This window comes from Betta splendens, chromosome 19 (assembly GCF_900634795.4).
Source record: "Betta splendens chromosome 19, fBetSpl5.4, whole genome shotgun sequence".
Classification (NCBI taxonomy): Eukaryota; Metazoa; Chordata; class Actinopteri; order Anabantiformes; family Osphronemidae; genus Betta; species Betta splendens.
The window spans coordinates 14,296,627-14,313,317 of record NC_040898.2 but is presented as its reverse complement, the minus strand read 5'-3'; the positions used below and the strand labels follow the sequence as shown (position 1 = coordinate 14,313,317).

Here is a 16,691-nt window from a genome sequence, read left to right as displayed (position 1 = left end):
CCAGTTGGTGGCGGAAACGCACGGGAACTGCATGAAATATAACCACGAAGAAGTCGCGATGCCGCTGCAGCAGCCGCCGCCAACAAACCCCAAGAAGAAGATGCTACTGTAGGCGAGCACACTTCGCTGCAGCTCAAACTGCACATCAGTTTAATTTTCAGCTGCAGGACGAAGCACGTGCACTGGAAGACAGTGTAAAATGGAGGCCGTGTATGTTCACGGCATATGGATGGCAGAGAGTCTTCAGCAGAGGACGAGGAGTCATGAGACTTTCTGGCAGGTTGTCACACATATGGGAGACCCTAAGGCAGCTTTCCTGCTCGTCTTTCCTTTCACCTATTTCATTAGCAGACGCACCGGAGTCGCTGTGCTTTGGATCGCAGCTATATCCGAGTGGCTAAACCTGGTTTTTAAATGGTACGGCTTTAAACATTTATTTTTAATTCATCTGTAATCTGTAAGTTATCTCATAGCGAAGTATTTTTACTACCAGAGCCAGATAGCGACGATTAGCTATGACAGTAAATATGAGTTTCTAGTTTCAGCTATTATCACATTAAGTAAATAATTCAGCTATTAGCTATTATGTTGACGTGTGGCTTCCGGTTTTACAAACGCAGTCCAACCCTATTTATTGTCCGACGTGAAACATAAAGCATTGTTTTTTTCGTGCCTAGTACAGGCAACCGAATAACGAACCAAAGCTATATTTTGCAGTAAAAAACAGGTAGTAATTGGGAAAAAGGATGCAAATGACTTTACTTTGACAAAGATACAAACATTTAGAACAAATGAGATAGGAAGTATATACATTCCAGATTTTGGCATCAGTAACACATAGAATAGAAAGGTCTGCCAGGAATGTCTATAGATGATATAGTCAGGGTTTGATCCTTCTGAAGTTATAGTGTTGCATTTACCTTTTGCACAGGTTGCTGTTTGGGGAGAGGCCGTTCTGGTGGATAGGGGAATCACGTCTCTTTGTCAACAATCAACCTAAAGTTCATCAGTTTTCGTCTACATGTGAAACAGGCCCAGGTGAGAAATCCCCAGTTGAGATGTCCTGCATACTGTATTTGAACTGCAAGGTGCTTAATTCCTTTATCTGCGTTTCAGGCAGTCCGTCAGGACATGCAATGGTGACGGCAGCCGTCTGGTGGGTCGTGGTGTCCTCATTGGGGTCCCTCATGTACTCCCGTACTCGCAGGTCGCTCAAAGTTTGGCTCTTAAAATGCAGATTTAAACGTAGAAGAGCAGCAAGTTTGAATTTGTTTTTCTTTAAACTCGCAGTGTGGTGGTTTCATCTGCTCCATACCTGTTCTATGTGGCGATGCTGGTGGTAGTTGGAATCTCCCGAGTCTTCATCCTTGCCCATTTCCCTCACCAGGTCATTGCTGGCTCCATTACAGGTCTGGGTACAGCATCATGTCCACCAATGCAACAAATGTGACAAACTGCACCAACACTATCACAAAAAATCAACAGCATTCAGTGCAGTGTTTGTTTAAAGGCAAAGCTGACCTGGTCAATTTGGATCTAACAGGTACATTTCTGGGGATTGTTCTGAGCCAGCGAGCGCCTGAAGGTCGCCCCCTGCTGTTCTTTTTTAGCTTCAGCATTGGGCTGCTGCTCAGTGCTCTGATCCTTCATGCTGGACTGCAGCAGCTGGGGATTGACGTCTCCTGGTTAGTACTGTTTTTTTTTTTGAGAATTTTTGAGATCTTTCAGCAAAATAAGAATTAAGTTGTAAGATTCCTCGCGTATACTGGATTATTTGTATTTCACAGGTCTATTGCTTTGGCAAAAAAATGGTGCAGCCATTCAGAGTGGATTCGCTTGGACACGGCTCCGTTCTCCTCCCTGACTCGAGACTGCGGGGCCCTTTTGGGTTTGGGGCTGGCCCAGTACTGGAAGCCTGGAGGATGGTCTCTGCCCTGGGCTCCTAGGGCTTTATCTCTGGCTATTTCATCCATGGGACTGTATCACGTGAATCGTCTGCCTCTGCCGGTTCGACCGCAAGGCCTCTTCTATGTTCTGTTCTTTGTGAAATTTGTCATTGTGCCTCAGATTGTCATGGTACTGGTTCCTGGACTGGTTCACTTATTCACACACAAAAAGAAGAAGGAGTAGAAACTGTTCTCTCCCTCTCCCTCTCTCTCCAGGACTTCTGTAAACTCGTTTTCAGTGGGTGTAGCAGTGGATGAAGCCTTTAGTTGCATTTTTTATTTTGGGTATTGTTGTAAATGTGTAAAAAAACAAAAGTATTTTTGCGATAATGTTAGCTTGTATAGCATAAGAGTTTATTATTCTTGAAAAAATGTTATGTGATGCCAAATCCACCCATAACCTTCTAAAATAAATGTATTTACTCACAATGAGTGAAATAAATGACTGACATGCAGAGCGAGTTTCAGTTGGTAACCATTTATAAATATGTTCTTTTTTTCCAGTACATATGTTTGACTGTACAGATTACAATCAGTTATCATGAGATAAAAACACATTCTTTTTTATTGTTTTTAATTAAACTTTTTGTCACAGCGATCTGAAAGCTCACATTTACAGACAAGAGAACTCTGCTCAGCAAGCAAATACATTAAAATAAAAGAAAAGAACCTTTTGTTGTTGCCTGGTGAGGTTGAAGGAGATGATAGGGACAGATCAGGGGCAGCAGTCTCCTTCTCTTAATCCCAACATTGTTTCACACACCAGTCAGGACACTGCTATACATGTTTCTGCTTGAGCTCATGGAAAGAATAGAACATGCATCGGGCTATATACAGCAAACTAATATATACACAGACAGTACCATACGCCCTCGAACACCCTCAATGTAGAAGTCTTTCAGTATAATACACTTTATACTTTAATTTCTGTAAAGATAACTCTGGGAGCAGGTGAAACTGAGGACGACCACAGGAGAGTCGTCTCTTTAGATATTCTATATGAGAAACATAATAAAATGTTACAGACAAACGGTCCATAACTTCTTCCACATGTACAATAACTTGTTCCACTTTCCTTTTCTATCCACAGAACTCATTGTACTTAAACCTCAGTAATTCTGTGTATTTTTGCAGTAGGTTTAACTTATTTGTAAGACATGTGCAACACCAGCGGATGAAGCTGGTTCGTTTGAAGTTTGAGGGGTTTAATAGATATTGAATGAATATATTGGCTGGAAACACACTCGCTGAACTAACAAACCCGAGCTGGACGGAGAGCGATATTTGAGCCATTATATACAACTTGTGCTAGAAATTTTATACAGCCTCACTAAGTTAAAAACATTGTTTGCTCTTCATATTGTCATCCACTGCTCTGCTGAATCATAAAATAATTATGTCTGTGATAATATCTGGTGGGACGTCCGACCCATCACACACCCACTTTCTCCATGTTCAACAATCATAACAACAAAGTAAGTAAAATACATAAAGTGCACCCTTAGTCAGAAACCGAACAGGCATTAGTGCAGAAGTGGCAGAAGAAAATGAGAAAATAATCCAGGATAAAGGGAAACATCATGTATGCATTTGCTTGCTTGTAGTTGCTGAGCACGATCCAGGTTAACCCATCACTAGCATATGTTCAGAATGTTCCACGCGTCCTTACAGTGTCATTTCCTACGGAGGAGGGACAAAGGCAAACTGATACTCGTGTGCCCGTCACAGGATTCCCATTCATCGGTTGACCACTATTATTCACTTAAGGAAGAGTTAAACCTTAATTTATTGCCCTATTTTTAAAAAATAAAACAAGATGAGCGATAATAAGATGAGTGTGAGAAATCATACCTGAACATGAATGATGATGCAAATTATGACGTATAATAGGAGAATCGATGCTTGATGCATTTAATACCAGCACAAGCTAAAACCTGCACTTTCTCGTATCTGAATGAAGTGAATGTCTAAAAACTGATATTTATAATAGAAAATTAATTGCCAACTATTTTTGCAATTGAGCAACAACAAACTGCTTCTCCTACAGTACAACTATACAAACTGAACAAATACCTGCATCTTTACAGAATAAGATGTAACAGAAGATAAAATCTTAACCCCAAATAATCGCAGCCCTAGTTATGATCTCTGAAGGTGTATTGCAGCATAAAAAAGCATTTTCTTGTGCACAACACAATAGAGGTAATTATATCATCATCATCATCATCATCAGGTTGGCCTGTGTCCCTCCCTCCTTACCCTGCTTGGTTTTCCACATTCATATGACTAGCAGTGGGACACGAAGGCAGGGATAAACAGAATACAATTCAAACGCAAACTATGCTTTGTTGTATTTCTATGTACAATATATAACTTAATTATAAATAGTCATTTTTCTCTAAGTACTGAGTTGTTGAGCCACTTTTATTTTCTGAGCAATGTACAGTATTGAACATATAATATTGTATTACATAGAATAAAGCCTACTAGCAACCTTGGTTAAGAGCACACTTTGAAAGAACAGAAGATGGATACAGAGTCCACATGTAGAGTCACTTTCACTCTGACTGTCCCACCTGTTGTGTTCACTAGTGGGACACAACATTCTGGAAGTGCACTGGTCTTAATTCCGTATGAGATCTGACCTGTTATCTTACCTGTATGCAGTATATGATAATGACAAACGCTTCACTGTTCGTTATGCTCTTCACATAAGGTCACGTCTAACTGGCTGTCTGAGTCGGCTGTGTGGTTTTCTCTGACTGGATCTGTCTCTGGTGAGTTCTTCAAGGTGAGTTTTTCCATGCCACATACACGAGGGTTCAATATTTTTCTTCTCTCGCTCCCGCAAACAAGTCCAGTCCACCCAACCACTCACACACAGGCCATCACACATTCGACTCCACAAACGGTCTCTTTGGTTTGATGGGGGAGGTGGGGCCTTGGGTCCGGGAGTCACGTGACAGCTGGCGGTACATGTTGTCCTGGTAGGCCTGCGCCACAGGCAGAGTCCTTGCCACCTTCACGTCTGGGTAGGTGGGCACCTGACTGACCCTCTCCAGGATGTCCCCACTGCCGCGGGAACCGTTGGCTAGCTTGCCCAGTGAGGGCGGCTGGGTCTGGGAGTAGTAGTCCTCCTCCAAGAGGTGTCCATTTTGGGCGTTGTTGGTCTTGTTGTAATAGGCGATATTGCCCAGGGAGGTGGGGGGGCTGTAGGTGGAGCCTTGCTGGACCAGTTGGCCAGGCGAGGTGGGGCTAATGGCCGAATCCATGGACGTCATGGCCCTGGACCTTGTGGGCTGGTGCAGGTACTGCTGAGTCCGCGCCGTCTTGTCTATAATGCCCATGAAGGGCGTGTTCCGAGAACGGGTGGGCTCACCCTGATACAGCCCCCCACCCCCCTGCGAGGGAGAGATGGGAGAGATGTCATCGCAGGTGCGCTCATATGTGGCCTGCAGAGGGATCTCCATCTGTTGAATGGAAGAGGAAGGCCTGAACCCTGGCGCCAAATTCGAGGTGGATCCAGTAGAAATGTTGTTGCTGGAGGGCGAGAATCGCAGGCCCACACTCTGAGAATGGATAAGGGGTCTGGGGGTGGGCACGTGCTGCTTCATCTCAGTAGTATTGGCACTGACGGGGCGTCTCACCATATGTGGGATCTCAGGAGAGCCCAGCTGGCAGGGGGGCATGGCATTGGCGCGCTCCAGCACGTGCTCAGCGACCGGGTAGTAGGCGGCTGACTGGCTACGGCTAATCTGAGGTGTCTGGCTGTAGCGCATGCCCCCCGGGCCCCCGCTGCTGGCACGGTAGGCAGAGGAGGGGCGCTGGGGTAGCTCATCCTTCAACAGGCCAGACTCCATAACCCCTCCTCGGCCGCCGTGCTGACAGAGGGCCCCAGAACTGAGGCTGGCCTGGACCTGGGACATGGAGCGTCCATCCAAGGAGGGCTGGTACACCAGCCGGCTCTCCACGTCCACCGAGCCCCCTTGGTAGCGGCTGCCCATGGAGTGGCCCATCTGACCACCGTAGCTGCTGTTGGCCATCACATTGCTGGGCTGGTTTGTGCGGACTATCTGGGCTATTGAAGGCTGAAGGCGAAGGCCTTGGGCTTGGTGGTGCTGGGAGGACAGAGAAGGCTGTGAGCTCAGCTGAAATGAACGCTGGCTGCTCATCTTCGACAGGGGAGATTTGGGTCGACCTGGGTGCTGCTCTGTCTGGTAGCGTACAGGTGATCCAGACTGGGACCTGTACAGACAAACACTCTCTAATGGCGGACTGGCTCTGTATTGAGCAGCTCGGCGTAAAGGGGACGGCGGTGGGCTCTGGTGATCCATCCCTTGACCTCCGGTACCCATAGGAGGCGGGCTAAAGCGGTAAGACGGTTGATGCACAGGCGAAGTGTGAGGCGGGCTGTGTCGATAGTGGGAGTTCTGATGCGTTGGGGACAGGGAGGGTGATGTGGACTGGTATGTTCCACGCGTTGGAGAGGACATGGAGGAGGAGGTGGGATGATATTCATAGGGCAGGCCCATAGGCGACCCTCCAGGCATATAGATCTGATCAGGATGTGTGGGGGAGAGCGGGGGGCTCTGGATGATGGGGAGGCTGGAAGGATTGGCGTGAGTCTCAGGTGGGGGCAGACTCATAGACATGGCCTCCAGCTCCTGCTCCAGGTAGTCCTCGTCCTCAAACAGGTCCTGGACAGGCTCCATGTCCTCCAGACGGGGCTCTGGGGGAGGGGGAAGTGGCATGGACAGGGACAGGGACTCCTCCTCATCTGGGGGAGGTGTAGGAGGAGGGGAGGGAGGAGGCTCCAACTCCAGGTCCTGCTGCTGGTGCTCTTCCTGGTTCAGCTGGTGACACTCCTCCTCAACCCTCTGCAGCAGCCTCTGGATCTCTCGATTGTTGGGGCACTGCTTTATGGCTTCGTTCAGGTCCTCCAAGGCTTCAGGAAATTGTCTGGAAAGAAAACGGAGCAAGGCAACAAATCAAACATCTTGTCCCAGTGTCACAATCAAATAATTAAAATGTATGTCATGCTTTAATGTGGACATGTCTAAGCAGTGTACCTGCTGCTACGCTTGGCGCGCGCCCTGGCGTAATACGCCTCATATGATTTTGGTTTTAGCTCAAGTGCCTTAGTAGCAAATTCCTCAGCCATCCCAAAGTCCTGGAGGAATCGAGCAAAGGAGAATATTATCAGAAACATAAAAAGTCATCCTCATAAGTCCATGAAGCGAAGACATTACTGATATTTGTCCTCTGGCAACTTACATTCATTTTCCTGCGACATCGGGACAGGTTGAGGAACAGCGATACTTTGAGTTCCCTGAACGTCTTGAGGTCCTCACTGAAGCCTTCGCGTGGAAACTTTTTGAGGGCGTACTGGTAGCGCTGCGTTGCCTCCTTCACCTTCCCCTTCTGTTGGACAACCACGAAAAATGTCAGTTTATCTGTAATGTACAGTAAAATGATACGCATTCACCACTGAGCTCACTGTGCTCTGACCTTGTAGAAACTGTCCCCCTCCTCGATGAGTTTGCTGAGTAAGATGATCATGATGTCGGGTTTGGAGGTTGCCATCGCCCATGTGGCTGGACCTGGGTAACACAGGAAGGAGGACATAAAAAAAAACACACAGTGAGAAAGACACACAGTAATAAGCAGAAATGGAGGAAGGAAGGAGAGACTGGGAGTCACATTACACACAACAATAAAACCAGGAATGAGGACGACAGCAAAAATGGGGAATGGAGGAGAGAAGACAGGCAATCCACTGCCGAGAAGAGGTTACAAGATGTGCATCTGGAGAACACTGACCTCGCTATAGGACATCACACCTGGGTCAAATACTATTTGCCAATAATTATGAGCTGGGATTCACACAGGACGGACCGTTTGCCTGATTGTAGTGCAGCTTTAGCACATTTTGATTATTTTTTGGTTGATTAAATTTAGATCTAGGAATTATCTGCAAATACATTTTGGCCCAAGCAAATCCATCGTACAAAAGGAAACCACACTGTCATGTTTTAATACTGAGACACATTTTCTGACTTGTCAAGAAGTGCAGATGTACAGTAACTATTCAGTTCTATTGACTGGGAAAAGGCTAATCCCCCAATAAAAAACATTAGAGTAGTAAAAAAATCTAAAAAAAGGAAATACACTACACAGAACACAATCCCTTAACGGAAACAAATCTTTTCTGTATCTGCGCAAAAGCAGTCCTTGACACACGTACACGTCACAGAAGATGAAAAGGTGAGGGTCTTGCACAAGGAGACACAGAGTAGGTACGATAAATAAAAAGAGGCAAGCAGGAGGGACATAGCAGAGCACTGCAGGCGCTAGCTGTCCTCTGAGCTGGTGGTGGCGGTGGTGGTGAGGGCAGGGATGGTGCTGACTGGCCTAGCTGACACTGTGGAAACGTCTAGAAGATGAACGATGCACAGTACCGTGGTTTATCACCTCAGTCTGTGGTGGCGGTGGCACAGAGGAGTTACAGACGCATGCATTCCTGCTAAATCACTACCACGTTGCGTTACTGAGGGCTTTCTGTCATGCAGCTGTGAGATGGAAGGTCAACACCTCGAAACGACGTCGCAGGCTGGAGGCCGGGCATGCTGTCATTAACCAATTGGATGTTAGCATCTACCTCTATGCAATCCCGACAGCGTCACTGACAGTGCTAATACCTGTGCGTGTTATTATTTGTCAGTTTGAGAAGGTTTTGGTAGCTAAGCTCGCCTGCCGACACTTAGGACACAGACAACACAGAAAGAGGAGATAGAGCTGTCAAAATGCCTGGTGGGGTGAGAAGTCGACAGCCTTGGCTTTACCTCGGGGCCGACTGGGCAGCGTCTGACATCCTGGGGCCGTAGAGAAAGGCGGGGGATAGGGGGCAAGATGAGGGGGAGAGGGAGAGGTGAGGAGAGGAGGAGGCGGGAGGTCATGAGTAAAGCAAAGGAGCATAAGTGAGAGGAGGGGTCCAGAGGTGTGGGAGTGTGTGAAGAGCAAGAGGAAAGAAAAAGATAGAAACAGCAGGAGGGTGAAAGAGAAAGAGGTGATGGCAGTGGAAGGAGGAGGAGGAGTGAGAAAAGGAACACAAAAAAGCAGCAGTGAGAAGTGGAGATAAGTGCCTCAGCAAAAAAAGAAAACTAGATACAGAAAAGAAATACCGCAAGCGCTAATAACAACTTGTCTCTGAGCAACCGCATAGGAGCAGAGGATGTGATTGAGAGGAACAGGAAAGTAGCGTGAGTGAGAGAGACAAGAAGAAGCCCTGAGGGAACATGACCGAGAGAGAGAGAAAGCAAAACAACACAGTGGCAACAGTAATACAACAACGAAAAAACACACATCAGAGCCATAAATAGCTGAGGAGAAGCAGCGTGTTGTGGCAGTGGGGGGCAGACGACAGAGCAGCAGGAGGAGGTTAAGCTTCATGGAGACACAAACCTGAATCCATGGCTACACGGTGCCATAATGACCAGCAGAAAGTGTGCACTTAACAAAGCTCTGTTTTCATCTCCCTGCAGGCCTGAACTCCAACGCACAGCCTTTTCAACCAAAACACAGTCCCAGACCACAGGACGAGGAAGCTCCTCAGAGGCGCGTCCTCTGGAGACAAACACCAGGCTCCTTCGCCGTCCAAGAGCTCTTACCTATCTTGGCTCCTTTCTTGAGCAGGGCGACCACCACTGACGTGTTTCTGCAGCCCACCGCCCTGTCCAGAGGACGCATCCCGCTGTAGTCTACGTGCTCTATCATGGCCCCGTGGTCGACCAAGTACTGGACCTGCACGGACAAAGAAGCAGCATCAGCTACAGGGATGTGTGAAAAAACATGCACACGCTCATCTGGTCCAGTTCATGAGTCCAAACGCTGTAAGTGTGAATTTCATCTGCAACAGCCTCCAGGTATAATTTATTCATCATTACATAAAGGCACAAAACAGACTCAGTATGATACAGTCTGGATGATCAGCACACACACACACACACACACACACACAAGTAAAAACATGTTCTATCGTGGAAGATGTTTTATCAGAGATCATGCGACAGCACTGAGGATCGTTTAGGATTTAGCCGAGCATCAAATCTTTCTGCTCTGACACAGTTTTCCATCATCCACTTTAGGCTAATGTGTGTGAGTTTAGATCCACGGCGTCTGAGCAGTAGTGAGCGGCAGATGGATGGACAGATGAATAACGAGTAAACTGGAGGCTCCACGATTCCACTAACACCATGACATGAAACACAAGAGCCTGTTTGGTTTTTGGGACGTTTAAGCTTCCTCCTCTCCCTCCACTGCTCACGTACCACTTCAGAATCACCATAAAAGGCTGCCAGGTCGAGGGGTGTGCGTCCGTTTTTGTCTGCGTGGTCGGTGGCGGCGCCGCTCTCCACCAGGCAGCGGACCACAGGCAGGTGACCTTTGAGACAGGCCCAGCTCAGAGCGGTCAGCCCCTCCTTATCCATCAGAGACAGAGACGCTCCTGTCAAACACAAACGCAGGGAGAATTTAAACCATTAGTAATTAACTGCCTAATTAACTTTGATGGAAATAAAAAAGTCTCTTGCTGTTTGAATCTGGCTGTAATTATTGTAAACATAATAAAAAAAAGCCCAATCATTTCATTAGTGCAGAAAGATTTTTTGTATTTCACACATTCCACAGGAAGACCCGCTACCTTGAGCGAGCAGAAACTCCACGGTTCCCAGATGTCCCTCTGAGGCGGCCATCATTAAAGGAGTTCGACCCTGCTTGTCGGCCATGTTGACATCTGCGCCATGTGTGAGGAGAAGGTCCACGATCTGCCACACCCAAACACAGCAACGTGACGAGGACGAAGTTTCCCACCCAGTCTGCTCCAACCAGCTGCCACTAACCTGCCAGTGTCCCTGTCGCACGGCGCTGAACAGCGGGACGATGCCTCGTCTGTTGGGCTGGGCCACGGCGGCACCCTGCTCCAGCAGCAGGCGGCAAACGTCCAGCTTCCCCCGACCAGAGGCTGCAGTGAGAGCTGGACACACGAACGAGAGCAGGGTTGATAAGAGGCAAGAAAATAAACATTATTACGAGATGACTGGCCTCCTTTCACCTGTGGAAACCATAAAGCTCCGGCCGGCTGAGAACAGGAGCCTGAAGCAGCCTATCCCGCACTGCAGCAGGGGACTAATGACTGCCGAGGCTTATTGCTTTAGGTTACAATGATACACTCCATTTCTCAACACCCCGCCATGGTGCAATCAGACTATTCCACCCTCCCCCCTCCGCCATGCGAGCGTCCAGCCCGTCTCTGCTCTGGTGACACCACTGCGCTGCCATCAGCATCTGACGCAGCAGCCGGCGGCAGCAGACACAAGAACAATCCCTCATATCCGCACTGCAGCGCTCCGCCTCGCTCACCGAACGCTCCACAGATCCCCTAGAATAACACTGTCGCGGGGAAAGGTCTCAACAGCACTGAGCACTCACAGTCATCTGTCAGCACTGAATTAAGAGCGTGTGGGTGGAATGCGGGTACTCCCACCTGTCTCCCCCCACAGGGTGTCAAAGTTATTGATCTGAGCCCTCTCCACCTCCTCTTCATCTTTCTCTGGCAGGTCCAGCAGGTAGGACACGATCTGATGGGGCAGAGATTAAAGTTGACACTGATTAATGCCCACATTTACTTTCACTAAATTAAAAGCACTAAATGGAAATAAAATATTAAAATAACATTACTTGCTCTTTAAAATCTGCTTTGCTGAATCAGTTCTAAAAGCTCTATAAGGCCAGAAACCATGTAGTGCGCCTGTGCATCAGCTGGTTCACCTTCCTTCCGCTCACACTAATCATTGTCAAAAGCTAACATCTGTCAGCATTTTACTGATGTCTCATTCTTCTCAGGTTTATTTCCTCCTGTGACCAAATGAACAGGACGCTGGGATAATATTCAGCAGCTGTTCTGCTATTAAAAAAGGCATATGGCCGTATATATGAAATACTGCAATGTTGTTACCGATTTTACTGCATTGCCGATCATATTTTAATAATGCCTTGATTTAAATGTGTTGGACAGAGTTTGTTTTTTATTACTATATTTATTGCAGCTTGCTAAATGTACCTCCAATATAAATACATAACGGGGAAGTTACAGGAGGTCACTTAAGCCCTGGATTCTTTCTGAAAACTCTCCACTGTGAGCCGAAACACATGACTTCCCCTCGTCTGTACCTCTGTGTATCCCATGCTGGCTGCAGCGATGAGGGCCTGCTGAACCGCGTGGCTCTTTGTGAACGTCGTCTGCTGCTGGGCCTGTGGCGACTGCTGCGGTTGCTGTTGTCCCATGGCCCAGTCACACTGAATGAGGAACTTCACCACCTCCATGTGGCCCCTCAGGGCCGCATGCACCACAGCGCACTGCCCGTTCTTGTCCAGGTGGTCCACCTGTGGACGTGCATGTGAAAGTCATAAACAGAGCCGTGGTCCTGACGCATGTCTTCATACGCGCTGTCTCGCTCTTCTTTCCGTACCTTTGCTCTCCTGCGGCAAAGCGCGGTCACGATCGACATGTGGCCCCCGGCGGCAGCGTAGCCCAGCGGCGTGAGCCCGCTTTCCGACGACGCGTCGACGGAGGCGCCAAACTCCAGCAGCAGCGCCACCATGTCCATGTAGCCCAGGTGGGAGTGGACGCACAGGACGGGGGCGTTGTTCAGGACCTCGGTGCGGTAGTTCACGTTGGCACCGCCCAGCATCAGCAGCCGGCTCACCTGAAAACACGAAATATGAACATTCATAAATGCGACATTTGAGTTTATCACAGAAGAACTTTTCCATAGAGCATATTTTATTTGGTCTGTTGAAGTTGTCTTCAAGCATGACTCCTCGTCTGTACCTTGATGTTGGGAGTGTAGAGGTTTCGGAGTGACGACAGTGCAGCTGAGAGGCCCTCTGTGCTGTAGGAAACCCACAGGCCTTGCAAGATAGATGAGGAAACCCCGACTTTCTTGCTGAGACCCTTGAACACAGAGAGAATGTGTTAATATTCACTGCTTTGGAGCCAGACCGCAGCCGCGTGTGGGACAAATAATGATATACCTTGAAGATATGTGCTTTGAGGATGTGATGGCCCAGTTCAATAGTCTGCTGTCGGTTCAGCTTGTTCTCTTGTCGAGAGAACCAGAAGGCCAGTAGGGTGTGCCCACTCCTTTACACAAGACAGAGCCAAACATTTTAATACTTCACACTCCTTACATGCCATATTCTATCATCTGCACCTTCAGAGGAATCAGCCTTCAATAAAATACAGAAATTAAACTCTTCCAGCTAAAAATATAACACTTCCTGTGCTGTAAAAACAGAATGTACCTGCGACAGCGATGCCTATTAATAGCTACAGTACATGACTTATTAACTGCACAGTACATTTATGCATATCACGCCGAGTACAGAACCAGTAGGCTGTGGAATTATGAAAGGGACATAAGGTAGGAAATATCCATCACCCTGCTCTGGAAGATTCATAGATTTGCACCCCAATGTCCTGATTCCAGACGAAATAATTAAAAAAGGATTTTTTTTAATTTAAACTTCTACACACACAGTCCTCACCTGGGGTCGCAGAGGAACTTTGTCTTCTCTCCCTCTTCCCTCCAGATCAGCCACTCCCTGAAGGAGGGGTGAACAAACATCCTGGTGCCGTCTCTCCTCTTCACCAGGAACACAGACAGGTTGTCCATGCGTTGCTGGAAATCCTCCCAGTCCAGCGTACCCTGAATCACACAAATACAGCTTTTCCAAAACCTCATCCAATGTTCAGGATATTATAATAATAAATTAAAATAAGGATTACATATCCACCACCTTCGTGTAGATCGTTATCTATAACTGAACATAACACACGTTGCACATTCTTACTGAGGAATAAAACATTCTTGTTTCATATGGGACACACCAACTGTCCCTTTCAGATCTGAGTGTTACTAATTCCTGGCAGGTGCACAGACGTACATGACACCACCTTTCTTCTAGCAGCTAACAAATGGAAACACAAAATGCTATAAACCCCACATGCAGGACAACAAAATCTGCTCAGTTTAGGAGGAAATGTGGGACATTAATATCTGGTTGTTAAATAAATATTTGACTAAATGTTATTATGATTCTGTATCTTCACTGATTCTATGTTGAGTGTATATCTTTGGAGCGCTACCTGTAGTGACCCGGAGTTGATGGCCTGATAGATCTGCTCATCGTTCAGCGGATGGAGCGAGGCCACGGCCACGTTGAGCAGGGGAAGCGCCCGTTCGAACGACGACTGCGTGGGGAAGCGCATGTTGCACTGCAGCAGGTACACTTCTGCCAGGTTCACGGGAACCACCTGAGGGGGAGCGAGAGAAAAAAATGAATTGCAATGCTGATTCCCTTTCCGGATCAGCTCGACAGAGCATAAATAATGCATCGTGTTTGTAAAGCACATCTTCAAATATTCCACACCGTCTTTTTTAAAAATGGAGAACGTGAATATATCAGCTGCCATTTTTTATGGGCTCTGGAAGCACTTCTGAATACATGAAATTAAATGAATCTGGGGGTGCGAGATAAAATATTTCACCATGAAATGCACACTTAAACAAACTTAGCTGCATTTTTTATCAGAAAGGTTGAATTCTGACTCTTGAAAAGATGATTTTTATGAAAACTCCTTTCACACAGAGCGTGTGAAAGAGAAGGTGCATTATTTAAATCTCACACCCTGCACCTGCTTTAAATTAAACCTGCAAATATATGTAAAATGTCTGTGCCTGTACACTACAAACTACTACTGCAAACCTTATAGCTGGAGCTTTTGAGGACAAGGTAGCCCTTCTCGATGAGGTCAAAGGTGAGTTTGAGGTACAGGTAGGAGCCCTGGCTCAGGGCCTTGAGGTGGGCGCTGAGCTTGCCGAAGGTGGTGTTGTCCATCTTGCCGTTGAGCGAGATGTTGTTCTGGATCTCTGGGCTGCTGTGGATGCGATGCAGGATGTAGCCCTGCAGGTCCTGATCTATGGCGTCGTTGTCATCCAGGCTGTCCAGAGAGATGTGGTGGAAAGGCAGCGCGCTGGTGATCTCCTGAGGAGCGACAGACGTTTTAATAAGGGTCTTGTTTATGGTGATGCTGGTATAAACAATACATCCTAGCTACATAACCTAGCATTAGCAAAACAAGTCAGACAGATTCAAAATAAAATGTTGAATGTTTTGAATAACTTGTCTACAGCAATTTACTCCTTCTGAATGAAAGATAAAGGAAACGCTAAGATACAGACAAAAAACATTTCAAAAGCACTTGTATTCATATCTTCCACATATTATTCATAGCAGAAGACAGAAAGAGGGCAGAGTCAAACAAATTCAATATTATCAGCAGTGAAATATCACCTTCAGATAATGTTAATGTAAAAACTCAGGCAGCGTTAATATCAAGCAAAACTACTTATTTTGTTAAAGAAAAACCTTCAGTTAAATGTTAAAAGAGTAAATAAACAGTGAATGCAAACTTTGTGACTGACGCACCTGTAATGTGGTTCTGACTGTCACTACCAGTTTAAGCCAAGGAGGGAATTTGTTGATGGTTTTGCTGAGAAAGGACACAATGGTGTCTCCGTAGTCTGGCTTGTGGAACTCTGCTTCATTCAGACCATCGATGAGGATGATGAGATCCTCCTCAGAGTTGATCTTCCTCTCTGAAAAAGTACAGAAACGCACAACACATATTTGTTTACAGATGTATACATGTTGTAAGCATGAAAATAAAGAATTAACCCAGATTCTGTTTAGTTTAAAGTCAGTTTATCAGCAGGCAGAAGAAACTAGACATCACCTTTGTAAAGTACATCCAGCGGCTCTAGGACTCCCCTCCTAAAAGAAGCCAGGGGATCCTGGACGCAGGAGCGCAGACTCAGGATGCTCTGCAGATGTGGCTCCCTCAGCAGCTGCTCCCTGTAGGCAACGAGGTGCGGCGAGCGGCACAGAAGAGCCGCCACGTTGTGCACAAACTCCGGTACCAAGCAGGTGTAGGCATTATCGGCCTGGCAGTAGTGGTACGCCACCACCTGGGGGCGACAGAGAGTCAAGAACGTTGCAGCCAGGTCAGTCTCACACAGACAAAGATGACCATAGCTTATAGCCTCCGGTGGTTTCCACCATAACCAGTCTTTAGGTGCAGTAACACTAATTGCAAATCAATGTCAAAGCACGTTGAGATTATCGGAATTAATACTTTACATTCTGCCAGTGCAAAACCAGGGTTTCTGGTTCCTACTACAGCTACAGCTCAATTGGGACTGAATCCACTTCATGGTGGATGATTGTAGTATAATGAAAAATAATACTCCGCCGTATGGTTTGAGCTTTTATAATTCATGGCTTCCGGCTACCAAGAGAGACTGATCCGGAGTTAGCTCATGCATGTGTGAGATGACTGTGACCCTACGGAGTCAAGTGTTAAACTGTCACATTTCACAGCTATGTACTCGAGGCATGTTCATGTTAAACCACTGATCGAATGGCTAGAAAAGCGACGTTCGCATGGCCGTATCCAATGACAGCGTGGGGCTGGTGAGTCTTCACAAAGGTTATTCCACGGAGCAGGCAGCAGCAGGTGCAGCCGAGTGCTCCTGGGGACTGAGAGATCACAGAGACTTGTGGCAGTGGCAGCGATCAGAGGCCAGTGAGAAAAAGGGACTGGGGGGAAAAAAGACTAATCAAAAT

General features: G+C 47.0%; 2 protein-coding genes across 16 annotated transcripts in view; one reads left to right on the top strand and one right to left on the bottom strand.

Annotated features, from left to right (window-relative positions):
• The first annotated feature begins 53 nt into the window (after positions 1-53).
• Positions 54-2,375, top strand: g6pc3 (glucose-6-phosphatase catalytic subunit 3). Its single transcript, XM_029133677.3, has 6 exons — positions 54-417; positions 932-1,038; positions 1,117-1,207; positions 1,291-1,409; positions 1,544-1,685; positions 1,788-2,375. The coding sequence occupies exons 1-6, from the start codon at positions 200-202 to the stop codon at positions 2,128-2,130; spliced, it is 1,020 nt and encodes a 339-aa protein (XP_028989510.1). The 5' UTR covers positions 54-199; the 3' UTR covers positions 2,131-2,375.
• A 33-nt stretch (positions 2,376-2,408) lies between these two features.
• Positions 2,409-16,691, bottom strand: part of tanc2b (tetratricopeptide repeat, ankyrin repeat and coiled-coil containing 2b) — a 98,307-nt gene continuing 84,024 nt past the window's right edge. For 13 of the 15 annotated variants that reach the window (XM_029133658.3, XM_029133657.3, XM_029133662.2 and 10 more), the window contains 19 exons: positions 15,802-16,033; positions 15,495-15,664; positions 14,772-15,050; positions 14,152-14,319; positions 13,551-13,711; positions 13,038-13,146; positions 12,835-12,957; positions 12,473-12,709; positions 12,174-12,386; positions 11,488-11,581; positions 10,844-10,977; positions 10,645-10,768; positions 10,274-10,449; positions 9,614-9,746; positions 8,789-8,818; positions 7,455-7,546; positions 7,221-7,367; positions 7,016-7,116; positions 2,409-6,905 (listed from right to left, as the gene is read on the bottom strand). In XM_029133658.3, the coding sequence (XP_028989491.1) occupies positions 4,835-6,905; positions 7,016-7,116; positions 7,221-7,367; positions 7,455-7,546; positions 8,789-8,818; positions 9,614-9,746; positions 10,274-10,449; positions 10,645-10,768; positions 10,844-10,977; positions 11,488-11,581; positions 12,174-12,386; positions 12,473-12,709; positions 12,835-12,957; positions 13,038-13,146; positions 13,551-13,711; positions 14,152-14,319; positions 14,772-15,050; positions 15,495-15,664; positions 15,802-16,033 (4,794 nt within the window). In that variant the 3' untranslated portion in view covers positions 2,409-4,834. The remainder of the gene's footprint in view (positions 6,906-7,015; positions 7,117-7,220; positions 7,368-7,454; positions 7,547-8,788; positions 8,819-9,613; positions 9,747-10,273; positions 10,450-10,644; positions 10,769-10,843; positions 10,978-11,487; positions 11,582-12,173; positions 12,387-12,472; positions 12,710-12,834; positions 12,958-13,037; positions 13,147-13,550; positions 13,712-14,151; positions 14,320-14,771; positions 15,051-15,494; positions 15,665-15,801; positions 16,034-16,691) is intronic. The other 2 variants (XM_029133660.2, XM_029133663.2) reach the window with 1 other exon arrangement.